Below are 22,683 nucleotides of genomic sequence, written 5' to 3'. Positions count from 1 at the left end.
CCGCTGTGTGTGTCATCATTTTCTCCATTTCTGGTGAGGAGGTGCCAGAGATGACAGGAACTGTGAATGGGGCTCCTCTAGCTGAATAAAAGGATACCAGATACTTGGTAACTCTTTAACATGGGTGGCTATCTTTGTAGTACTTCCCCAGGGGCTCAGCTGGTACTTCCTCAGTGGTCATAGTTGTCTCCTATGGCTGCCTTTGATGCTCATTCTAAATCTAACTTCGCGGTGAGGTGTGTAGGGACAAGGGCTCTCGTTTGCCATCTCAGGAGGGTCTGAGGTTATTGATGCCCCGTCACGCCGGGACTGATCAAGCCCACACGGGGAATATGGCTGTATTCCTGGTTTCCCGCTCCCGCCTCACATCCCTCACCTCACACCTAATCCTGCCTTTCTTCTCATCTCTTGCTGCTCCTACTAATCATCTTGGAAGCTGGAGGAAAAAGAAAAAAAAAAAAAAAGCCAGGTTTGAGTGGTCTGGGATGGAATGTAGTTTAAAGCGTGGGTGGTGGTTCTAATATGTAGCCAGGGTTGAGACTTGATCAATTACCAAGCCTTAAACACTTTGAATTCTATTTCTCTCTATTGCTATTTTTGTGGTCCAGACAGCCACCATCTCTTGTCTGGCCTCATTTCCTGCCTGAGTCTTTTCTCCCTCCAATCCATTTTCTATACCACATTTAGAGTGGTATTTTAAAAAGCACTGTGATTTTTCTCCCCACCATATAAAACCCTCTAGTGATTTCCCCACTGCTCTTTGGCTCCTTTACATAGTCCTTGGCAGTGTGGCCCCTACATTCCTCTCCTACCTCTTTGAAGTCTTTATAGTTTTCCAGAATCACCGTGTTCTCTTGTCTTTTAGCCTTTGCGTATGTTATGCTCCCTGTCCCCCATACTTTCTCTGCCTCTTCAGCTGGTGAACACCAGTCATGCTTTAGGTCTTAGGTCTCAACTCTAAACTTATTCTTTTTTTTTTTTTTTTTTGCGGTACACGGGCCTCTCACTGTTGTGGCCTCTCCTGTTGCGGAGCACAGGCTCTGGATGCGCAGGTCCAGCGGCCATGGCTCACGGGCCCAGCCGCTCCGCGGCATGTGGGATCTTCCCGGACCAGGGCATGAACCCGCGTCCCCTGCATCGGCAGGCAGACTCTCAACCACTGCGCCACCAGGGAAGCCCTCTAAACTTCTTTAAAAAGCCTCCTTCCTCCCCACCTCCTTGCCCGCAAGTAATGCTAGGCTAACACTCATAGGTGGTCCAGTTGTGCAGTCTAGCTCCATCACGGTGCTTACCACATGAAATTGTAATCTCCTGTTTTGTTTCTACCACCCTCACTCGACCATTGGCTCTAGGGGGCATGAATCGTAGCTGACTTGTTTCCCTAGTATCCCGGGGGTTAGCACAATATCTGGCACATAGAACGTGTGCAGTAAGTGGTGGTCGAAAGACTGATAGAATAGATGTGCTTAGAATAGCTATGTGTACTGAGTTGGCCATTCTGAGTTGAAATTAACCAATTTGCTAAGTTTATAAATGTGTGGGCTAAATTCGATCAAAACATTATTAAACCCATTCCATGCCTTAGAAAATACAAAGGATCTGTGCTACTTCATTTAATGTTATAATTTTTGTTTACTGTTTCTGAAAGTGTGCAGGTATCGTAAAAATGGCAAATATCCGCATACAAAATGTGGAGAATGAAAGTCTCTTATGATTCCATTTCCCAGAAATTACAACTGTTAATATCTTTTATATTCCTCAAACTTAATGCATATGGTAAGTAAACTTTTGCTTATCTTGCTATTTTTATGGCTTTTAAAAGTTTTTCCTTATAAATCTATTCTTCTTAGAGAGTGTCAAGCATTCCATTTTATGGCTATTCCATAATAAACCAATCGTATGCCGATGGACATTTAGCTGGTTTCTGTTTTCTCTGCTGGAAACAGCACTGCAGTAAATGCTGTTGTACCTCTACTTTTGCACACTTATGTATATACTCAATTTCCAGAAGTAGAACTGCCTATTCAAAGCAGGGGACATTTTAAATGTTAATAGAATACCAAGCTACCCTTGAGAAAAGCTATACTAAGACATTTGGAGTACATCTGGGAAGGAGAGAGGGTGAAGAAGAGCCCTGAGCTCATGGTCAAGCTCTGGGAGGCCTCTCTGTGAGGAGGGCATGGGGGGACTGGCAGCAGCCTGGGGGGATGGGAATGGTCCTGTTAGTTGCCTTTCAAGGGAGAGGTGGAATAAATCAGGAAGAGCTGGAAGGGAGAGAAGGGGTGACATCGTAGGTGGCGAAAGTATGTCTCCATTCATGCATCACATCTCAAACTTAATATGGCCCAACCTGTACTCCACCTCCAAAAGAAAATCCTGATGCTTCTTCTGAGTTATCTTCATCCCTGTAATTCTACTTCCATCTACCTAGCTATTCAAGCCAGAGACCTGGGAGTCATCCTTAGTGCTTTCATTTCCCATACCTGTTCCATTAGTGCGTTCTGTCCATTCTACTTCCAAAATAGATTCTGAATCTACTTTTTGTCTCCCTTGCTTCTATCTTAAGGCTCAGTCACCAGTATTTTTTGCCTAGGCTAGTAGAACATGTTCTTAGTTGGTCTCCCTGCTTCTACTCTTTTCCCCTCCAACTTATTCTACACCCATCAAGGCACTGATCTTAGAAAAGTTCAAGCGAATCATCTTATTCTGCCTCTTAAAAACCATTAAAGACTTCCCATTGCACCTGGAGTAAAATTCAGACTCCTTAAAGCTCCTTCTAGCTGTAGGCGTAGTGTCCTCCTCAGTCAGCCCCTCATATATGATAGGCTTTTATTTTCCATGGGTCTCTTACACGTTTTTCTTTTCCTTGGGAAGAATATTCCTATGGTTGACTTTTCCCAACCTTAGGTTTCAGCTTAAGTCTCACCTTGGAGATTTGGGTTGACAGCCTTTTAGGTAAAGTAATGTACCTGTTTATCCTCCAAGCCTGCTGTTTTCTCTGTCTTGGAAACCTCTTTATTTCCTTGGTCTTTATAGCCCTTGTGGCACTTCGTAATTATTTGTTGCCTCCCCCCGCCTGTTATTAGTACCATGACTGCTGCTAGATAAGAATTATTAGCTCCATGAGTGCCTCACTTATTTTAGCCCCGGTGCCTAGTACTGCTGTTGTCACATAGTATGTAGGTGCTTAGAAGTATTTGGTGAGTGAGTGGTACTATTTGAATGGATTATGGAATACCAGCTTTGTAAGTAAGCTGAATTTAGGGTCTGGGCATGCAGTCAGTTTGACCCATATGAAAATACCTCTGGGAATCATAAAGGGTTACAGGTATGTAAGGCATTCTGAGCTTTCTGGAGCCATCCCCAAAAGTTGTGTTCAATCTGAATTTCTCTATGTACTTAGCACAGTCCTTGCCTCACCAAGAACGTATCATCTGGATTTTTTTTTGGTCTGTGGTATGGGTTTTGGGGCCTGCCATGTCACAGTCTTGATGGGATCAAAACAGTTGTCTTTGATGTGCTTGTACTTTGTTCTCTTATTGCACATTTATCTAATACTTACTGTGTTATAGACACAAGATTACACTTTGAATCAGACACTAAAATTCCACTGTTTTCTTAGATTCCTGCTCCAAAGCGAGGAGAAGTAGTGAGACAGATTGGTGATGCCTTGCGGGAGAAGATCCAAGTACTAGGAAGCTTGGTAAAGTATTCTTGTAGTAAATATACAATCCTTCGAGTGAGGAATAAGGCTATGTTGTCCTCCTGTGTATAAGATTGTGATTTTTAAGAAGAGTAATTTATATATTTCAAAAATCTTTTCTTTAGAGGGAAGATTAACAAGATGGACAGGAAAAAGTGAAGACAATTCTTGGGTTTTAAAATTCTTCAGAAAAATAAGAACACACTTGATGAAGTTTATGAGCATCACAAAACAAACAAAATATGTTTTGATTTCCCCACCATAGATTTAATCTTTAAAGTATGAATTCTCTTGGAAAAATACGGCTTGGTCTTTTGTATTTTTAGGTGTCTTTGGAGATGGGGAAGATCTTAGTGGAAGGTGTGGGAGAAGTTCAAGAGTACGTGGATATTTGTGATTATGCTGTTGGCTTATCTCGGATGATTGGGGGACCCATCCTGCCTTCTGAAAGTAAGCAATGAAGTCAGTTCAGCTAAGAGATTTTTTATTTTATTTTATTTATTTTTAAGAGTTTCATACTCTAATACAGAGAGCTCCAAAAATTTCTCTGGCTGTGAACAGTTTGCAAAAAAGGAATTTCAGGTAATACATAGATATGATAATAACTTTAATCTCTTTACTAAGAAAGGCAAATTAAAACAGATGAAGACATCAGATTAAAATGCTTAAACTTTAAAAAAAATTTTTTTAAATTGGCAGGTCCATGGGTGAGACAGACACTCTTTTATGGGGACTTTTGGCAGTGTGGATCACCAGTCTGTCTGGGGAACAATTTGGAAAAATATCTATGCAAAGAGCCTTAAATACTTAATACCAGTTTCCAGAATCTAATTGAAGTAAATAATCTGAAATGTGACTGAGGTTCATGTGTGAAGATGTTCATTGTCCTATTCATAGGAAACATTAGAAATGGCCTACATGTCAAATCATATGACAAAAGTTGAGTAAATAATTTTGGTAGTCTATTAGCAGGCATTAAAAAAATCATGAAGTTTGCTTTCCCCAACCCCAAATTTTATAGGAAAGTTGTATTTACTTATTTTTGAATTATTTTTATTTTTTTTGAAGAGGTAATATATTCATATCACAAAATTAAAAAGGAGTAAAAGGGTAAAGGATGAAAAGTTTTTGTCCTCCCCACGGGATACTCCATAGTATTTCCATGGAAGTATCGAATGTTTCTGGTTTCTTGTGTATCTTTTTAGAGCTTTTATTCACGTGCAGGCAAATACATGTCTTTTAGGAACATAAACGTTAGCAAACTGTATGTTCTGTTCTCTACTTTTTTTTTTTGTTTTGTTTTTTTTGTTTTTTTTTTACTTTTTTACTACTTAATGTGTCTTAGAAATTGTTTCATATTATTCCAGTAAGGTACTTCCTTCATCTTTTTTTTATGATTGTCTGTTTGTTGTAAGGATGGCCAGTTCCTAAAAGATGGATATTTAGGGTATTTTCAGTCTTTGGTTGTTAAACTGTGCTGCGGGGACCAACCTTGTACTTAATGATGAGAACAAGGAAAAGTACCAGGGTGGAAGTCTGCCAAAGTAGTCACGGCAGAATTATTGATGGTTGTTATTGTCTTCTTTATATTTTTCTATATTTTCCAAAGTTTCCACAATGGGAATTGTGTTACATTTATAATCAGGAAAAGAAATTTTTTAAAAAATCGTGTTTTCCTGGGCTTCCCTGGTGGTGTAGTGGTTGAGAGTCCGCCTGCCGATGCAGGGGACACGGGATCGTGCCCCGGTCCGGGAAGGTCCCACATGCGGCGGAGTGACTGGGCCTGTGAGCCACGGCCGCTGAGCCTGTGTGTCCGGAGGCTGTGATCCGCAATGGGAGAGGCCAAAACGGTGAGAGGCCTGCGTACTGGGGGAAAAAAAAAAAAATCGTATTTTCCTATATTTTCTTAGAATATCGGGCAAATTCCCTGCTTGTAGGAAGTTAGGGGATTCTTTTCAAATGTACAGTTACTGTCTTTAATTAGATACATAATAGCGATTGCCTTTAGCCATTAGTAACTGTGTTAACTTCAGCACTGCTGGAGGCACAGTGTGAAGGAGAGAGATGGGTGGAGAGGGAACCTTGGGTAGGGACTTTTCATGGAGTTTGGACTTTACCCTGAGGGCAGCTGCAGTACTGATCCAGACACCGAAGTGTGGCAAGCTACGGAGGGCTGTGATAAGAGCTCCCCTGGCCTACTTGAGGGGAGGATAAAGACGGGAGGGGCAGAGAAGAGGAGGCAGGCCCTGCAGGAAGAGGCCCTGTGAGGCTGTACCAGCACATCATCTCCAGGGAGATTAGGGTTCCTAGACTAAGGAAGGGCCTGGGAATGAGGTGCAGCAAGTGGTGGGTTCCCTGTTTTTGCTAGCAGCGTGAGCATGGCCAGAAAGGTGGATGGCTGGGAGCGTGACCTTCCTAGTGCTTTTAACCAGGTTTTGTGAACCTTCATGCTCCTTGCTCTGCTTCTTCACTGCTCCAGCTGCCTTTGATTAAAATAAGGCCCTTGTGGGATTATGGTGTCTTTAAAGTTTGTCTATAAAATGCAAATGGTTCAATTTGTATTTTCAGTTTTCCTGTATGTATGTAAAGCTTTATTTGTGCACTTCATTCGTTCAGCATTTTTATAATTATTATAACTTTTTTCCCTGTACATGAGCCACTTTGTTTTGAATTTAGAGAGGTTAGCTGAGGGCTTCATCGGAACATCAAGAACATGGCCCTGAGAGTCATGACTCCTGTGTTGTGGTCATGCCCTGCCCTTGGCAATCACATCACCTAGGACACGTCTCATCTACTCTCTGAAGTTTCCTTGTCTCCCAGATGGGACTGAAACTGCCCTGATCTACACCGAGTTCGTATGAGCAGAGGCGTAATGGATATCCTCATGGTTTATAAGATAATGTGGTAGTAATAACAGCTTTTGTTGTATGCTCATTAATGTACCAACATCCCACAGCTGTGTAAAGTGATCCGCTGCACGGCATCTGGAGTCGCTACCTGGCGTGGTGCACCTTTGTTCTGAAAATGAAAGATTGCAGACTTTGTTCTTATTACCTTGACAGGCATGAAATTAACATGCTTAAGCATGTTGCATGCTTTCCTTCTCCTCAGGACCTGGCCATGCGCTCATTGAACAGTGGAATCCTGTAGGCCTGGTTGGAATCATAACTGCGTTCAACTTCCCTGTGGCGGTGTATGGCTGGAACAACGCCATCGCCATGATCTGTGGGAATGCCTGCCTTTGGTAAGAACGGCTCATTTTCTTATCCAGTAGTTAGATAGTAAAATTAGCTATTTTCAAGTACTACTGAAAGTATTGCAAATGTATTGAAATGTTTTCTACTACTCTTTCAAGTAACATAGCTAAGTCACACCTGGTAGTTGTGAAATGCTGATTTTTAATTATTACAAATTTTACCATTGGTAAAATTTATTTTTTTTGACCTCCTTTTTTTTGACACAGCCTTGTCCCCTGTTCCTTCCAGTTATTTCCACCCCAAGCAGGTGTACTGTAATTCAATTCTGACACTATCTGTACTCAGTGTCAGGCTCCACCTGTTTAAGGGCTCAGTCTTCCACAATACTGCCCCTACTTAAGATGCAAGCTGCAGATGTTCCCAGTCCCCGGGACATCTGTAGTTCTGACCAGCCATCTACAAATCTGGAGGTTCCTGTGAACCATTGGTTTCAGTAATACATTAGAATGGCCTACAAAACTCAAGAGAGCGCAATATTTAATGATCGCAGTTTTATTTTAAAGGATACATATAGGGCATGGTCTAGAAGGGTCCTAGACTCAGAGCTTCCCTGCTCTCTCCCTGTGAGGGGAGGACACGTCACCTTCCCAACCAGGAGGCTCCACTGAGCTTTGGAGTCCAGAATTTTTATGGGGGTTTTAGTACGTTGGCATGACTGAGTAAATCATTGTACAAGTGATTGGACTTTAGTCTTCATCCCTCCTCCCCTCCCCATGGTTGATCTTTCTGGTGAACAATGACCAGCACCCATCCTGACGCTATCTTGGGGGCGGGCCCACTAGTCACCTAATTAGCATAACAAAGACTTCTCTCACTCGGGAAATTCCAAGGGGTGTTGATAACAGGGTATGCCAGAAAACTGGGAGTGAAAACCAGATAGTCTTTATTATACTATACTAACAAACAGAAAACTAAGTGAACAAATAGGAGGGAAAAAAATAACTTGTGATACGTCACAACCTTCTTTTAAAAATTCGATTCTTTTTTTTAACTCAATAAAATTTGATGGTGAATTCCCAAGTGATTCTGAGGCACTTGGCCATATTCCCATTGATGCATTAAATGTTACATCGCTATAAAATATGTGATAGTAAAAATTAGCTGGGACAATGTCAGTATTTGTAGATGACAAAACGGTTGCTTGTTTTTAGCTTTCCTGTTCAATGGAGGAACTTAGATGGGAAAACCAGGAGAATTGTCTTTGCTCCTTTTCTGTCTGTCCCGCTAATATGTACTGATCTTAGTGTTGTTTTCAGTTGAAGGTATTCAAAGACTATGAAAGCAAGGGCATAGTTGGGAGGATTAATGATCTGGCACCATGTTACCAAAGGCTAGTTGTATAGTCTTCCTCAGCCCTCTGAGCCTTCCAATGGAAGTTCATGTTGATTGATTTTCTGTTTTACTCAGTTTCCTTAATTGGCAGAGGTTAATGTAACAGTTCCTGTGATCAGTGCAGCAGGCAGGTCCAGAATTGCTTGGTGCCATTTTTCTATTTATAAAAGTTTTATAGTTCTTTAGGTCCCAGAGGCACCAAGCTGAAGGATAGATTTCTCTTTTAGTTACTAGGCTTAGTTGCTTAATTGGAGAGAACTTTTTCTCACAAAGACTTCTGCTTGAAAATAAAAGGTATTTATGATTTCCACCAAATTAAACTGCCTTTTTTTTGTTTTTTTTTTTTACCCTTATAAGGAAAGGAGCTCCAACAACTTCCCTCATTAGTGTAGCTGTCACAAAGTAAGTATGTATGACTGTATTCTTTCTGGGTATGGAAGAATCTTAAAAGGGTGATTGATAGGCACTGAATTTTTAATATGACATGAAAGTGTCATATTTATTTTAGCATGGAGTTTGGATAAACTCTTTCTTCTTTGGTTGTAATAACATTTTTGTATCGTTAGGCCGTTTACAGAGCTTTTTCAGAGCCATACATTTAAGTCTTGGGAAACATGCCAGACACTGATATAAATGTTGAACTTGAACTCTTTTTTTTTTTTTGCGGTACATGGGCCTCTCACTGTTGTGGCCTCTCCCGCTACGGAGCACAGGCTCCGGATGCACAGGCCCAGCGTCCATGGCTCACGGGCCCAGCCGCTCTGCGGCATGTGGGATCTTCCCGGACCGGGGCACGAACCCGTGTCCCCTGCATCGGCAGGCGGACTCTCAACCACTGCGCCACCAGGGAAGCCTGAACTTGAACTCTTAAAACATTTTTTTTTTGTCACTTGCAAAATAAAAACAAATCCAGTAGAGAGGAAATAGCCTTGCAATTTAGGGGCTTTATGCTACAACTATTCAGCATGTTAATGGTCTTGATTTCTACTCACCTGATACTTTTACTGCTTTTGTTTAATAGACAGTTAGCAAAGCAGAAAGAAAGGGTTATTATATTATTCCACTGATTCTTCTTTCGGTTAAAAAAATTACTGTTTTATTTATTCCTATTTGGAAACATGACAACTCTGATTAGGTCATAAAATCAGTGTTACTAATTTATCATTCCAGAATTTAGAGAATGTATAGAAGAGAGTGCCTTCCCATGTAGGGTGACGGTGGGCCCTTGATGTTCCATCGTTTGTGTGGTCTACATTCTCTGATTTAAAGAATTGCTGGTAGAGAGTTTGTGATGGATTCTATACATAAGAGGGTCCTTAATGTTGGAAGGTCATTTTAGGAACACTGGCTTAGGAAGTGAAAAGTCGGCTAAAAAAAGAGTAGCGTGTATTAAGTGTTTACTTGAAAGGAATATGTGATATTGAGAAAACAATATCTTTCAAGGCAATGTTGTTCAAATTAAATATTAAGAACACTGACATACAAAGCACATAAAAATGATGAGATTCCCCAGGCAATTTTTAAAAATAATCCTTGGGCTTCCCTGGTGGCGCAGTGGTTGAGAGTCCGCCTGCCAGTGCAGGGGACACGGGTTCGTGCCCCGGTCCAGGAAGATCCCACATGCCGCGGAGCGGCTGGGCCCGTGAGCCATGGCCGCTGAGCCTGCACGTCCAGAGCCTGTGCTCCGCAATGGGAGAGGCCACAACAGTGAGAGGCCCGCGTACCGCAAAAAAAAAAAAAAAAAAAAATATCCTCAAAAAAAAAAAATTAATGTAGACATAGTGAACTGACTTGCCAATTGTTATTAGTAGCTGGTTAAATTATTATTAATTTTGATATTCGTTCTAAGTTATTTTTGCCTTGTGCTTTTAAATATTTGCTTTATTAAACCTTTGAAGGGTTTGAGGTGTTCATAGGAACATGGATGATTTTTTTTAGGTAATTGAGAATATTATCTGATTTTGTAATGTAAGACAATAAGTAAAATGATGCTAAATTGTGCTGGAATTAACCAAGGGAGCTGCAACGTCCACTGGGAATTTTTTAAAATTCAGCTAATATTCAGACTCATAAAATGACCACATATTGTACCTCTATATGTTCAGAAGGATATAGGACAGGAACATAGTTTGCTAGGAGGATAGCATCAGGTATTCCTCTTGATTCAGTGTCTTTGTAGCAGTTTATTCAGGGCAAAGGAGATGAGATCTATACTGGACAGGTGTGGAGGTTGCCCTGGCTTAAAAGCCTAATGCCCCACAGGAGCTAAAATGTCTTGTAACAATTCTATCCACGTGGCTTTCAACCACCCACCAGGGACATACAGTTATAGGAGTCACTGCGCTCAGAGAAGGGCAAAAGCATGAGGTTTCCAGTTGTAGTTCTCAGGTCGTTATTCCAGTTTAGATTGAGTTGACCAGTCAGGGGTCATCTTTACCATGAGCCATACTGTCTAGGTAGCATTGTTGATACTCTGGCATTTATCAGGTAACTTGAGGAGCAAAACTAAAGAGTTAACCCAAGGTCAGATTCTCATGCATTAGGGGAAGAGGTTTTGGTTAACCTTTACCCACAGGCCAAAGCAAAATACCTGCCCTTCAGGAGCAGTCAGCTACTTATACAGATAGTAGATACACCCTGAGTCCCTGGAGAGAATTGTACAGCCTGACACCTGCTCTCAGACATGACAACTGCAGTATGTGGTCCTTGATTGGGTGGAGGAAAGAAAACTGCTGTAAAGGACATTTTTGGGGACAATTGGAGAATTTACTTAGGTATGACAATGGTATCTTTTTTATGGAAGTGGGTACAGAATTTGGATCCTTTTGAAATTTAAGTTAAGCAAATTAGGAAGTAGCCAGTAGCTTGGGATGATTGATCGAAAGAACTTTTGCTCTATTTAGGCCCATCCTCCTCAGGAAGCTCAAAATCAATGAAAGAACCCTGTTCCAGAGAAATCAGAATTACTGGAGCCATTTTTTACAACTTAAAATCAGATTTAAGTAGCATTGAACTGTGTTTCTCATTTTGACTCTAACAGCCTAAGTTGTAAGCAGACTAATTGAGAAAAAGCTGTGCTTGTCCACCTTACTTTAGCCTGGAGGGCACAATTTCCTGACTAAGAGGTTGGCGCGAAGCCAGTGGAAACTAGTCCTGAACTTCTCTGGGGTTCTGCAGGCAGGTCCAGTGCCTTCTGCTCTGTCTTCTCAGCATACTGTCTAGATTTGGCGAACCTCTTTCCCTTTTCACCCTTTACCACTTATTTGGCTGGCTCTGCTTGGGAGAGATGCGTCAAAACCTCTCATTTGCTAATGGGAGCTATCTTTCATTTTCTTCATCTTTGTGGGTTTTATTCCATATTTCCCTTTTTATTTCTTTAACATCATTTTAGTGGATTTGTGGTGAGAAGCCAAAACAAGCCCTGCAATCAGGCTACCATCTTGAACCAGATATGTCTTCATAGTTTAGCAGAAAATACTTGAGAACAGTGATCACTTGAACTTCCTGACCAGTGCTTTAGGTGTTTTGTTTATTTCGCATGTCTTCTTTTTTTTTTTTTTTTTTTTTGGGTACGCGGGCCTCTCACTGTTGTGGCCTCTCCCGTTGCGGAGCACAGGCTCCGGATGCGCAGGCTCAGCGACCATGGCTCACGGGCCCAGCCGCTCCGCGGCATGTGGGATCTTCCCGGACTGGGGCACGAACCCGTGTCCCATGCATCGGCAGGCGGACTCCCAACCACTGCGCCACCAGGGAAGCCCAAGAGTCCTGCTTTTTAAGTGTTTGAAAACCTCATTTGTAGTATGTGAGGAGAAATCTAGGCCTAGATATTTGAGGGATGGGAGAGAAAGTTGAAAAAAGAAAGTAGTCACGTAGTTGGAATTTATTGTCATTTTTCAAAAAATGGTAAGAAATTAAATCACTCCCTTCCTTAGTAATTGCTTTTTTCCCCTAGGATAATAGCCAAGGTTCTGGAGGACAACAAGCTGCCTGGTGCGATTTGTTCCTTGACTTGTGGTGGAGCGGATATTGGGTAGGTCAATAGTAGGCCCGGAGTGTCTTTCTGCTGAAGGGCTTGGGTTGATCAACTAGAATCATCTTTACTAGAATTTCGAAACTCGGTATAGCTCAGGAGGTGAGTGGTTTTTTGGAATCATTATTGTTACGGATCTCATTGGGCTTTACTTCATTACTGTGTAGCGTCTGTTGGAGGATGAGTGAGAACTGTCTTTTTCATTGCCCAGAGCTACTACTGTAAGGTGTTTATATCCTAAAATAACACCCTGCCGTACCACTGTGCAGCCCATGGCTTCCTAACGCTTGATTTATCAACGTGCTCACTTACAAAGCAAAGTTGTGGAATTGTGCTCTGGTTTCTCACTCCCCACCAAGGACCTAGCCTCTTCTCTGGGTTCTTCAGCTGACCAAAAAAGGGAACCCTGGAGACACAGCTTCTAATTTATTGTTTTTTAAAAATCATCATGTAATTCACATACCATAAAGTTCTCTCCTTAAAAATGTACAATTCAGTGGTTTTTAGAATAGTAAGTCACAGTGTTGTGCAACCATCCCTATTACCTCATTCCAGACATTTTTGTTACCCCCAAAGGGACCTGGTACCCATTAGCAGTCATTTCCCCCTCCCCTTCCCCTGGCAGCCCCTCATCGACTTCACGCCTGTTGGTTTGCCTCTTCGGGGTGCTTCAGGTAAATGGAATCATGTGGCCTTTATATCCGGCTGCTTTCACTTGGCAGAATGTTACAGCATCTTTTCAGCTGGAACGGACTGTACTGTCTCTGAACCATGGTGAAGCTGGTTCTAGTAGCCTTGACTTTGATTAGATGGCGTTTCATAGGAGTCAGGTCTTAGAACCCTTACAGGTGTGATGAACGTGTTAGTCCCCCTCTAGCACTTTGACCACACTATTGTACTTCATGGGCAGTCTCAAAAAGTTGTAATACATGACTCCTTTTTTTTAGGTAAGTGAGAAAATTTTATTTAGAAAATACAACTCCCACATAAAGAGTGCATAGTGAAGTGTTATCTAAATTGTCATTTAAAACAAATAGTCTATCCTTTGACCCGCTCTTTTCTTGTACTTTGGGCATGCAGTCCTTCACGTTGGCCTTGGAATAGCTCAGATAATAACAACAATGTGTGCAGAAGGGCTTTACACAGCAACCCCCTTGAGTGTCAGTGCTCACATGTGCTGGGCTGACCTGGGAAGCCCACATGCACTGTCTGATCACACAGTTCCAGCCCTGCATTGGTCTGATGCTGTGGCTGCCTTGCTTGGCCCACACCAAGCCCTTTGAAACCCTGCACTATGAGCAAGAAGGTTCAGATCAGTAGTGTCTGGTCTGCATTCCTTAGAAACTGGAAATAGCACAGCCTTTCTGAGTCAGCTTCCAAGAAGGATACTTAGGATATTTCCCTACAGTCTTTAAAATTGTCTTCTTTTTTTGCATATTTTTTAAAAATTTATTTTTTATCTTTGGCCGCATTGGGTCTTCGTCACGGCATGCAGGCTGTTCATCGCGGCACATGGATTCTCTCTAGTTGTGGCGTGCAGTGTTCTCTCTCTAGTTGCAGCGTGTGGGCTCTGTAGTTGTGGCACATGGGCTTTCTCGTTGAGGCACACGAGCTTAGTAGTTGTGGCACGTGGGCTTAGTTGCCCCGCGGCATGTGGGATCTTAGTTCCCCAACCAAGGATTGAACCCACATACATCCCCTGCATTGGAAGGCGGCTTCTTTACTACTGGACCACCGGGGAAGTCCCTAAACTTTTAGTTCTTAAAGGAATCAGTTTTAAGAGACTGCAAAATAACTGGGGTGCTCGTCAAGGAACTGCTACGGTTGTATTGTCCAGTCACCCATCAGTACAAGAAGGAATATCTTCCTTAACAACATCCTTGTGGTGATTTCTGTTTACGGAGAGCTCCCAGAACGGGTTAGTCTGTTCTGCTGTATGGTTCTCCTTGTGAAAATCATTTTCATGAAGACCTTCCCTTGCTCCCTTGGGATAGATCCTTGTGTCTTTTTTTTTTTTTTTAACATCTTTATTGGAGTATAATTGCCTTACAATGGTGTGTTAGTTTCTGCTTCGGTCCTTGTGTCTTTCACTGACGTCTTTCCATGACAGGGGTTTCAGAATTTTCTGGCTTGGCACCGTCGAGTGCCACCATTGCTGGGTTTCTCTGCTTGGGTGACCGTGTCTCTTCCCCTTGCAGCACAGCCATGGCCAAAGATGAGCGAATGAACCTGCTGTCCTTCACTGGGAGCACTCGGGTGGGAAAACAAGTGGCTCTTATGGTGCAGGAGAGGTTTGGTAAGTGTTGGCTTTATATCGAGCTTTTAATTCCCTCAGGTATGGATATGAAATAAAGGTTGGGTTTTTTTCCTTGTCTCTTTCCATGGAGGCACCAGCTGTGTTTATTTGAATGTCCAAGTGAAAGGAAGGGTACAGTTAATAGTGGCTTAATATTAGGGAGATAGCAGATTTAATAGCATAATTTGGAAAAGGATGTCATTCCCTCCCTAAATGACCATAGTAGAATCATATCAAATGTACTTATCAATTTCTATCAGACTGGTTTGGCAAATAAAAAAGAAAACTGACATTTAAACAGGACCAGTGAGAGTACAGGACCTAGAATGAATGTTGTGTAGAAGACTTACATCTGTTTTTCTCTCATTTCTGTTTCATGCATATATGACTGAAAAGGGCTGTAAGACATAGCTTTGTATCTCTACTTTATGGCTCATTAAAGAGGTTTTCTAGGATAATATTTATGGTCAATTTTTGCCTATTTTGCTGATTTAGACTAACCCTAGCATAAGGTGAGATTCGAATAGTTAATCTGTCAGCTATTTTGCTATATGGGCATTGCTTTTATAAAGGAAGTTTACAAACTATTAGAGCTAATAAACATGGTTGGCAAGGTTGCAGGATACAAAAATCAATTGTATTTCTATACATTAACAAAGAGCAATCTGAAAATGAAATTCATAAAACTTTCATTTACAGTAGCATCAGAAAGAATAAAATTCTTAGGAGTAAATTTAACAAAAGAAGTATAAGTCTTTCACACAGAGTACCACAAAGCATCATTGCAAGAAACTTTAAAAGACCTAAATAAATGTAAATACCTCCCATTTTCACTGTTTGGAAACAATTTAATATTATTACTGCCCAAGATCAGTACTGTCCAAGTGATTTGCAGATTGAATGCAATCCCTTTCAAAATGTCACTTGGCTTCTTTGTAGAAATGACGAGCTGTTTCAAAAGATCAGGACTTCACTGGCGGTCCAGCGGTTGAGACTTCGCCTTCCAATGCAGGGGGCACGGGTTTGATCCCTGGTCGGGGAGCTGAGATCCCACATGCGTCGCAGCCAAAAAACCAAAACATAAAACAGAAGCAATATTGTAACAAATTCAATAAAGACTTTAAAAATGGTCCACATTAAAAAAAAAAAAAAAAACTTAAAAAGGGCACACCATCAAAAAAGTGAAAAGAGGGCTTCCCTGGTGGCGCAGTGGTTGACAGTCCGCCTGCCGATGCAGGGGACGCAGGTTCGTGCCCCGGTCTGGGAGGATCCCACATGCCACAGAGCGGCTGGGCCCATGAGCCATGGCCGCTGGGCCTGCGCGTCGGGAGCCTGTGCTCCGCGGCGGGAGGGGCCGCAGCGGTGAGAGGCCCGCGTACCCCCCCCAAAAAAAAAAAAAAAAAGTGAAAAGAACAACCTATAGAATGGGAGAAAATATTTAGAAATCCTTTATCTGATAAGGGATTTATGTCTAGAATATATAAAGAATTCTTACAATTCAGTAATATAAAAGACAACCCAATTAAAAAATGGGCAAGCATTTGATTAGATGATTTCTTCAAAGATAAACAAATGTCCAGTAAGTATGTGCAGTGGTGCTTAAGATCGTTAATCCTGCTTCTCCCACTAGAAGATACTGTCCTCCTCCCTATGCCTCCTTTTAACTCAAAGCGGTAGTTTGTAGTTCTCTTATAAGTAGTACCATTAGTAGGATTACAATTTTTAAATGATGCATCTGCCTGTCTTAAGTTGTAGGTGCTTTTCCTGGAGGGGGTTGGTGGTTTTGAACATGGTTAGGGAGCACATAGAGAATTGGAAGGATATGGAAGGTACAGATGGAATTGTCAGATCTTATGGTTATACTGTATTGGGAAATTGTCATACAATTTTCCAAAGTGACTGCACCATTTTATACTAACTGGAGTTTTGGGGGATATAATTTTAAACTTAGAGAAATTCCAAGACTAACTCAAGGAATTCCCATATTCCCTTTAATGAGTTTTACCAATTGTACCATTTTTAAAATCACTTTCTCTCTACCAACACACACACACACACACACACACACACACACATTGTGAGAGCATATTTTTGAACCTTTTGAGAAAATTGAAGACATTGTATTCCTTTACCACTAAATGTGTTTTGTGTACTTCCTAAGAACAAGGACATTCGATCATATAACCATGATACAATTATTAAAATCAGGAATCTAGACATTGATGCGATGCTCATGCTTTTTTTTTCCCTTGAAAATTTTTTAAGAGTTACAGTTTATTTATTGTCATGCTGTTTTTTTTTTTTTTTTTGTCATGCTGTTTTAAATCAGAAAATAAATTAAAACAATTGGGATAGGCTATGATTTGAGGCCGTGTAGCTGTGTGCATTAAACAATGAAATAGGAATTAATTTGTGTTTATATATGTTAAAGGGAGAAGTTTATTAGAACTTGGAGGAAACAATGCAATTATAGGTAAGGCTGCCTTTTCTTCTTTGTTTGTGTGATTTCTGTTTAGAATATCTTCAGTAGCCATCCTGTATGTACAGAACTTGTGTAAGAACTCATCCCTTTTATGTTGTGTGTCCCATGCTTAGGAACTTTCCTTGTGAGACAGGACACATGGTTTGCAGGCAGAGATAACTAGGAGGGAAAGGCGTTCATGTTTGGAAAATGTTACCTGGGGCTTAGAATCTGTGTATGAGAGTTTCTAATGTGTCATTGTTTCTTGTTTTCCTTCTGTTTTTTGAAAACTGGCCACATGTTTCTCTAGAATAAATAAGTAAGTAACTCTATGTGACCTGCTGTTTCCAAAAACATTAGTTCGTCTTCAGTGGGGTACTGAGTGCTTTTACATTGGGAAGGAACACTTCCTTAAGGCATTTTATCATTTACCTATAGTCTTGGAGATCATTTAATTCTCTTTTTCACTGGTTTGACACAAAAGGAAATAGTCTACCAGCCTAACTTCTGGATAATATAATGAACATCAGTTGGTTGAGACTTCATAGAATCATGAATTTTATGCTAAAAACTTGCTAATTGTATATTGCCATCATTATCATCGTGTTTAAGTGCTTATGTGTTTGTGGGGTACACCAGAAATATAAAAATTATATGGTGAGGGGTTTGTTTTGGATGAACTTCTGATTTTGTAAAAGAGAGAGTTGATTAGAAAATATAGTTAGCGTTTATTGATCAGTGGGTGTGTGTCAGGCACTGTGCTCAGTTTTCTCATGTGCAATATGTCATTTAATCCCCACAGTAATCCCATGAGGCAGATGCCTTTATTAATCTCATTTGAAGGTTACACCCTGAGGCTTAAAATGATTATGTGCCTGAAGTGACAGAGCCAGCATTTGTATCCTCGCAATCAGACCCCAGAGCATAGCTTTCTTCCTAAAACTCCTTACTGTCGTCCGTTAGTACCCCAGATAATGTTATCCCATTTTATGGATGAGGAAACTGAGGCTTAAAAAGTTAAAATAACACGATGAAAAAGTGGTGGTGATGGATAAGAGCTTCGGTCTGTTTGGTTGTGTAATCCACCTTCTTAACCATCATGCTAGTCTGAGAATGCTCTTAGACTGGGCAGGGGAAAATTGAAGATGTAAGAGGGAATTGGGACTGTAAGTTTCTGGAAGGGATAGAAAGGAAGGAATTATAAGTAATACAATGGATCGATGGACGGGTAACCTTGTAAAGACTATGCTAGTTTTTTCTTCGGAGGGCAGAAGAGGAGCAGGAAGGAATAGACAAAAGTAGAGAGCAGTCTGAAAGTGATTTTGCACTGATCTCTTCAGAGATGCAGAGGAAGCAGGAAAGGGCCTTGTGTGTGATCACTTTGAGATTTTCCTTGAAGTAAAGGTGAAGTCGTCTGGAGCAGGACTAAAGGGCTGGAGGGGTTTGAGACATTTGAAAAAGCTTCTGTAGCGGGGAGAACAAGAGGCATTTTAGGGAATGAACTGATGCAGATGAGGGTGCAGAGGTTGTTGGAGAGCTTGGTTTGATGGCGGTAATAAATCAGAAGGATCCCACTGACTTCTCTATGGGCCCAGGGAAGCTGCCATCTAAATGGGTGGGGGGTTGAGACTGGAGGCAAGTAAGACTGACAAAGACAGTGGTGCTTTCAGAGAAGAGACCACATGAAGGTGCAGAGAAGGCTCAGTCAGCACCAGAAACTTCAGAGAGGTGAAAGATGAAGAGGTCAGAGGAGGGGGAGCTCATTGCTCTCTTCTCATATCATTTTCTTTGGGAGAAAAGTTGCCTCTGCGGTATGAACTTGCTTATTTTACAAGGATAGTTCTGGCGTTCTCTCACTGCACTTTCTAAAGGCATCATCTTATACCAGTTAGTAAAGTACCTTGTCTGCCTACCTCACAACTCTGATGGATGTGTTTCTGCTTCCCTAAGCTTTTGAGGATTCGGACCTCAGCTTAGTCGTTCCCTCAGCTCTCTTTGCAGCCGTGGGGACAGCCGGCCAGAGGTGTACCACTGCGAGGCGCCTGGTGAGTGTTTCTGCGTGGGCACATGACAGTGTCCTCCTCTTCCAGTGCTGCTTTTCAACACATTGTACTGTTAAGGAGGTGTAGTAGAAACACTGCTAGAAACGTGTATTCCCTGGATGTGGTTGGCAAGCACGTGGCCCTGCTGCTCTGTTCTGTGCTCCTGGCAGATGCTGCTGGTCAGCGAGGGACTCTGCCTTACCTCCCCAAGCTGAACGTGGTCCAGTCCTCATTGACTGGAGTTGGACGTGGGTGATGAGACCTGCTTTCAGTCCTACACCTAGAACAATGTGGACAAAGTCCCTTGTCACTTAGAGAATAAAACAAGATAAACATTTGAAAAATTCACAACTATTTGCTAAAAGGTAGACAGTCTTAGCTGTCATGTAAAAACATTTTAAGTAGTAAAATATTTAAAAAAATTAAAAAATTTTGGCTTATAGGTCAAGTCTTAGATTTGACTTGATGTGACGTAGTTTATTGGAAAGTAAATATATGTGTGTTCTCTATATAAGTGTATAAGTCTGCATGCATATATATAGGACACATTAATATTAAGTGCATGTGAGGAGAGTGGTTTCGCTTCAGTGTTCGGGGTTTGGGAAGTTTAATCTTCACACTTAGATTTGAGCTGGATTTTAAAATGTTTTTGTATGAGGTACAACCTTGATTTTCATGACTCATACTATTGAAAAACTGGGCCAAACCAGTTTTGATTAGGTAGAAAATTTGGCTACAATTACCTTTTTAAATTATTATTGTTGAGTTTTCCTCCTGTAATTAAAAAAAAAAATAAACAGTTTACAATTGAATTATGGAGGAATTGGCTTTGGGTTTTTCCTCTTACCCACAATGAGTATGAACAAATTCTTTATAAGGTTGACATAATCTAAATTAATTAGAATAGATAAAAAATATAGGGAAATTAAGCCTTTACCTTTGCCATAACTTTTCATATTCACTTTTTCCTGTATTTTACAATGAATGAGTATCTTTCCTTTGTTTTTATATTACTCAGTTGACGTGGTATGAATTGCGGTATGAACTTGCTTGTTTTACAGGGATAGTTCTAACGTTCTCTTACTGCACTTTTTTCTTTTTTCTATTTATTTGTTTATTTAAATGTTGCTCTGCGGATTTCACCGGCAGAAACCCAGAGCCTACACTTTCTAAAGGCATCATCTTATACCAGTTAATAAAGTACCTTGTCTGCCTACTACGATAGAATATCTAAGCTACGATGTTTGTAAAGTATTTACAATTTATTGAATTTGTTCACTTTAAACATTTATTACCTTAAGGCTAAGAAGGAAACAGGGGTACTCCAAAAGATTATAATCTTAATTACATGGTAAACTATGAAATGACATTAAAGTCAAGCATTTCTTTATTTGGTCAACCTTTATTTTTCCTTTGTGTTCTGGAGCAAATATACATAGCCAGGCTTTATATTTAGTGTCAAATATTGGAGGATCCTGTTAGTCATAACCCAAATCAATTTTTGTAGGGACTGTAGTGCTGTACAGGAAAATCCATTCCAGTACTATGGACCTCTCTGTGATTTATCGTTGGCCCTCTGTATCCATGGTTCTTCCAAATCTGCAGATCCAACCAATTGGGACCCATGTAGTCCTGTAACATTTACTGTCAAAAAATATTTTTATACAGGTGGACCCGTGTAGTTCAAACCCATGTTGTTCAGGGGTCAACTGTATAAATCAGTACTGTTAAGAAAAATTGAGGGAATTCCCTGCTTGTCCAGTAGTTAGGACTCCGCGCTTTCACTGCTGAGGGTGCAGGTTCAATTCCTGGTTGGGGAACTAAGACCTACAAGCTGTGTACCACGGCCAAAAAAAAAAGCTGGGGGGGAAAAAGAATTTGTGCATTTTTAACAATTTCGTACATTTATTTGTGCTATTTAATAGTTCATTTATATGTACTAATCCCTTGAATGTTTCTTTTTTCTTTTAGTTTTTACATGAAAGCATTCATGATGAAGTTGTTAATAGACTTAAAAAGGCCTATGCACAGATCCGTGTTGGGAACCCATGGGACTGTGAGTATCTGGTTGATTCCAAAGATGTTCCTTTTTGACAGATGGTGTTATAAGAGTTTCTGATTTTCTACTTTTATTTTTTTCCCTTTCCTGAGAGGCCCGAGGGAATACAAAGCAGTGTATTTTGCATTTGGGGTGACACGTCTGCTCCTAGTTTAGGATCTCAGTGCTTGACGTGGGCCGGTGGGTGAGCTTGGGAGATGGTATTGAGATGGGATGAGTTGGAGAAGCTTTTCCCTCTTCACTTCCCTCCTCCCAGATACCACCATCCTCCCTCATGCAAGGTTGCAAGAGTCACCTGCCTGACTTTTCTGCTTCCACTTCTGTCTTCCACCATAACCAAAGTAATTTTTAAACATGTAATTAAATAATTCACTCTCTTGCTAAAAACACTCATCACTGTTTGACTAAAACTTGGATGCCTTTTGAGACCCTTTTTGCAAGCTCACAGTCTTTTGTGATCTGACCCCGGCTGCGTCCCCTTCTGGACCCGCTGTGCGCCATTTGCCCCGTTGCTCCCGGAGCTCCAGCTTCTCCAACCTTCTTTCAGTGCTCTGGACATTCCAGGCTCTGCCCTGCTGGAACTGCTCTTTGCCCAGTCCTTCCCACCTCCTCACTGAGGCCTACCTATATCTTCCTTCTTACTCTGTCTCACGGTCACCTTTAATGCTCTGGTTTCTGACAGCCATACAGAGGGAGCATCAGCCTCTTCCCCTTAAATTGTTCACCGACTGCTGGTTCTGTGAAGTTCTTAGAGAATGATCACCCTGTAATAAGCAGAGCCTATATTTTTACTGCAGGACTCTGATGAATTGATAGCTCTTTCCCTAGATTTGGCCCTCCGTGCTTCTGTATAGAAAGCTTATGAGGACCCAGCCATACCTTCTTTTGTGCATATCTTCTGTGGCTGCTTTTGCACTACATTGGCGGAATTGAGTAGTCGTGGCAGAGACCACATGACATGCAAAGTATTAAATAGTTACTGTCTGGCTCTTTGCAGAGAAAGGTTGCTGACTCCTGCTCTCAACTGAGGGGATATATGAAGGGATTGGTCTGTTCATTGGGAAAGCTGTTTAATTATAAAATGATGCCAGTTAGGGTGAAATGAAGAGCATTCCTTTTTCTTTCCAGCTAATGTTCTCTATGGGCCACTCCACACCAAACAGGCAGTGAGCATGTTTCTTGGAGCAGTGGAGGAAGCAAAGAAAGAAGGTGGCACCGTGGTCTATGGTGGCAAGGTAATGACTACTTGAGATCAGGAGTGACAGGTTCTTTCTTTTCCTTTCGCACAAGCAGGGCTCTGGGTAAATTGATGAAGGGTGCCTGACTGCCACTTTTCTTTTCTCCATCCCTTTTATAACGGGGAAATACATATTTTAAAGAATGACAATGTAACATGAATGGAAAATTTCTGGAAAGACACAACTCAGAGCCAGGGTTGCCTATGAATTGAGTCCCTGGGAATTTGTATGGAAGGGAGACCTCTTTTTCATGGTATGGAAGACT

At 41.3% G+C, this 22,683-nt stretch overlaps 1 protein-coding gene across 4 annotated transcripts in view; it reads left to right on the top strand.

Moving 5' to 3' along the window:
- ALDH7A1 (aldehyde dehydrogenase 7 family member A1) overlaps positions 1–22,683 on the top strand; it is a 36,629-nt gene that overhangs the window by 5,010 nt on the left and 8,936 nt on the right. For all 4 annotated transcript variants that reach the window (XR_002174159.3, XR_012330842.1, XM_019924323.3 and 1 more), the window contains exons 4-13: positions 3,623–3,703; positions 4,030–4,153; positions 6,815–6,947; positions 8,650–8,694; positions 12,245–12,322; positions 14,521–14,618; positions 17,050–17,091; positions 19,030–19,124; positions 21,093–21,177; positions 22,309–22,415. Coding sequence is in view for 2 of the 4 variants with exons in the window: in XM_019924323.3 (XP_019779882.1) it covers positions 3,623–3,703; positions 4,030–4,153; positions 6,815–6,947; positions 8,650–8,694; positions 12,245–12,322; positions 14,521–14,618; positions 17,050–17,091; positions 19,030–19,124; positions 21,093–21,177; positions 22,309–22,415 (888 nt within the window). In the remaining 2 variants the exon portion in view is untranslated. The remainder of the gene's footprint in view (positions 1–3,622; positions 3,704–4,029; positions 4,154–6,814; positions 6,948–8,649; positions 8,695–12,244; positions 12,323–14,520; positions 14,619–17,049; positions 17,092–19,029; positions 19,125–21,092; positions 21,178–22,308; positions 22,416–22,683) is intronic.

This window comes from Tursiops truncatus, chromosome 3 (genome assembly GCF_011762595.2).
Source record: "Tursiops truncatus isolate mTurTru1 chromosome 3, mTurTru1.mat.Y, whole genome shotgun sequence".
In the NCBI taxonomy this organism is placed as follows: domain Eukaryota; kingdom Metazoa; phylum Chordata; class Mammalia; order Artiodactyla; family Delphinidae; genus Tursiops; species Tursiops truncatus.
This window is presented reverse-complemented; position numbering and strand designations above follow the sequence as displayed.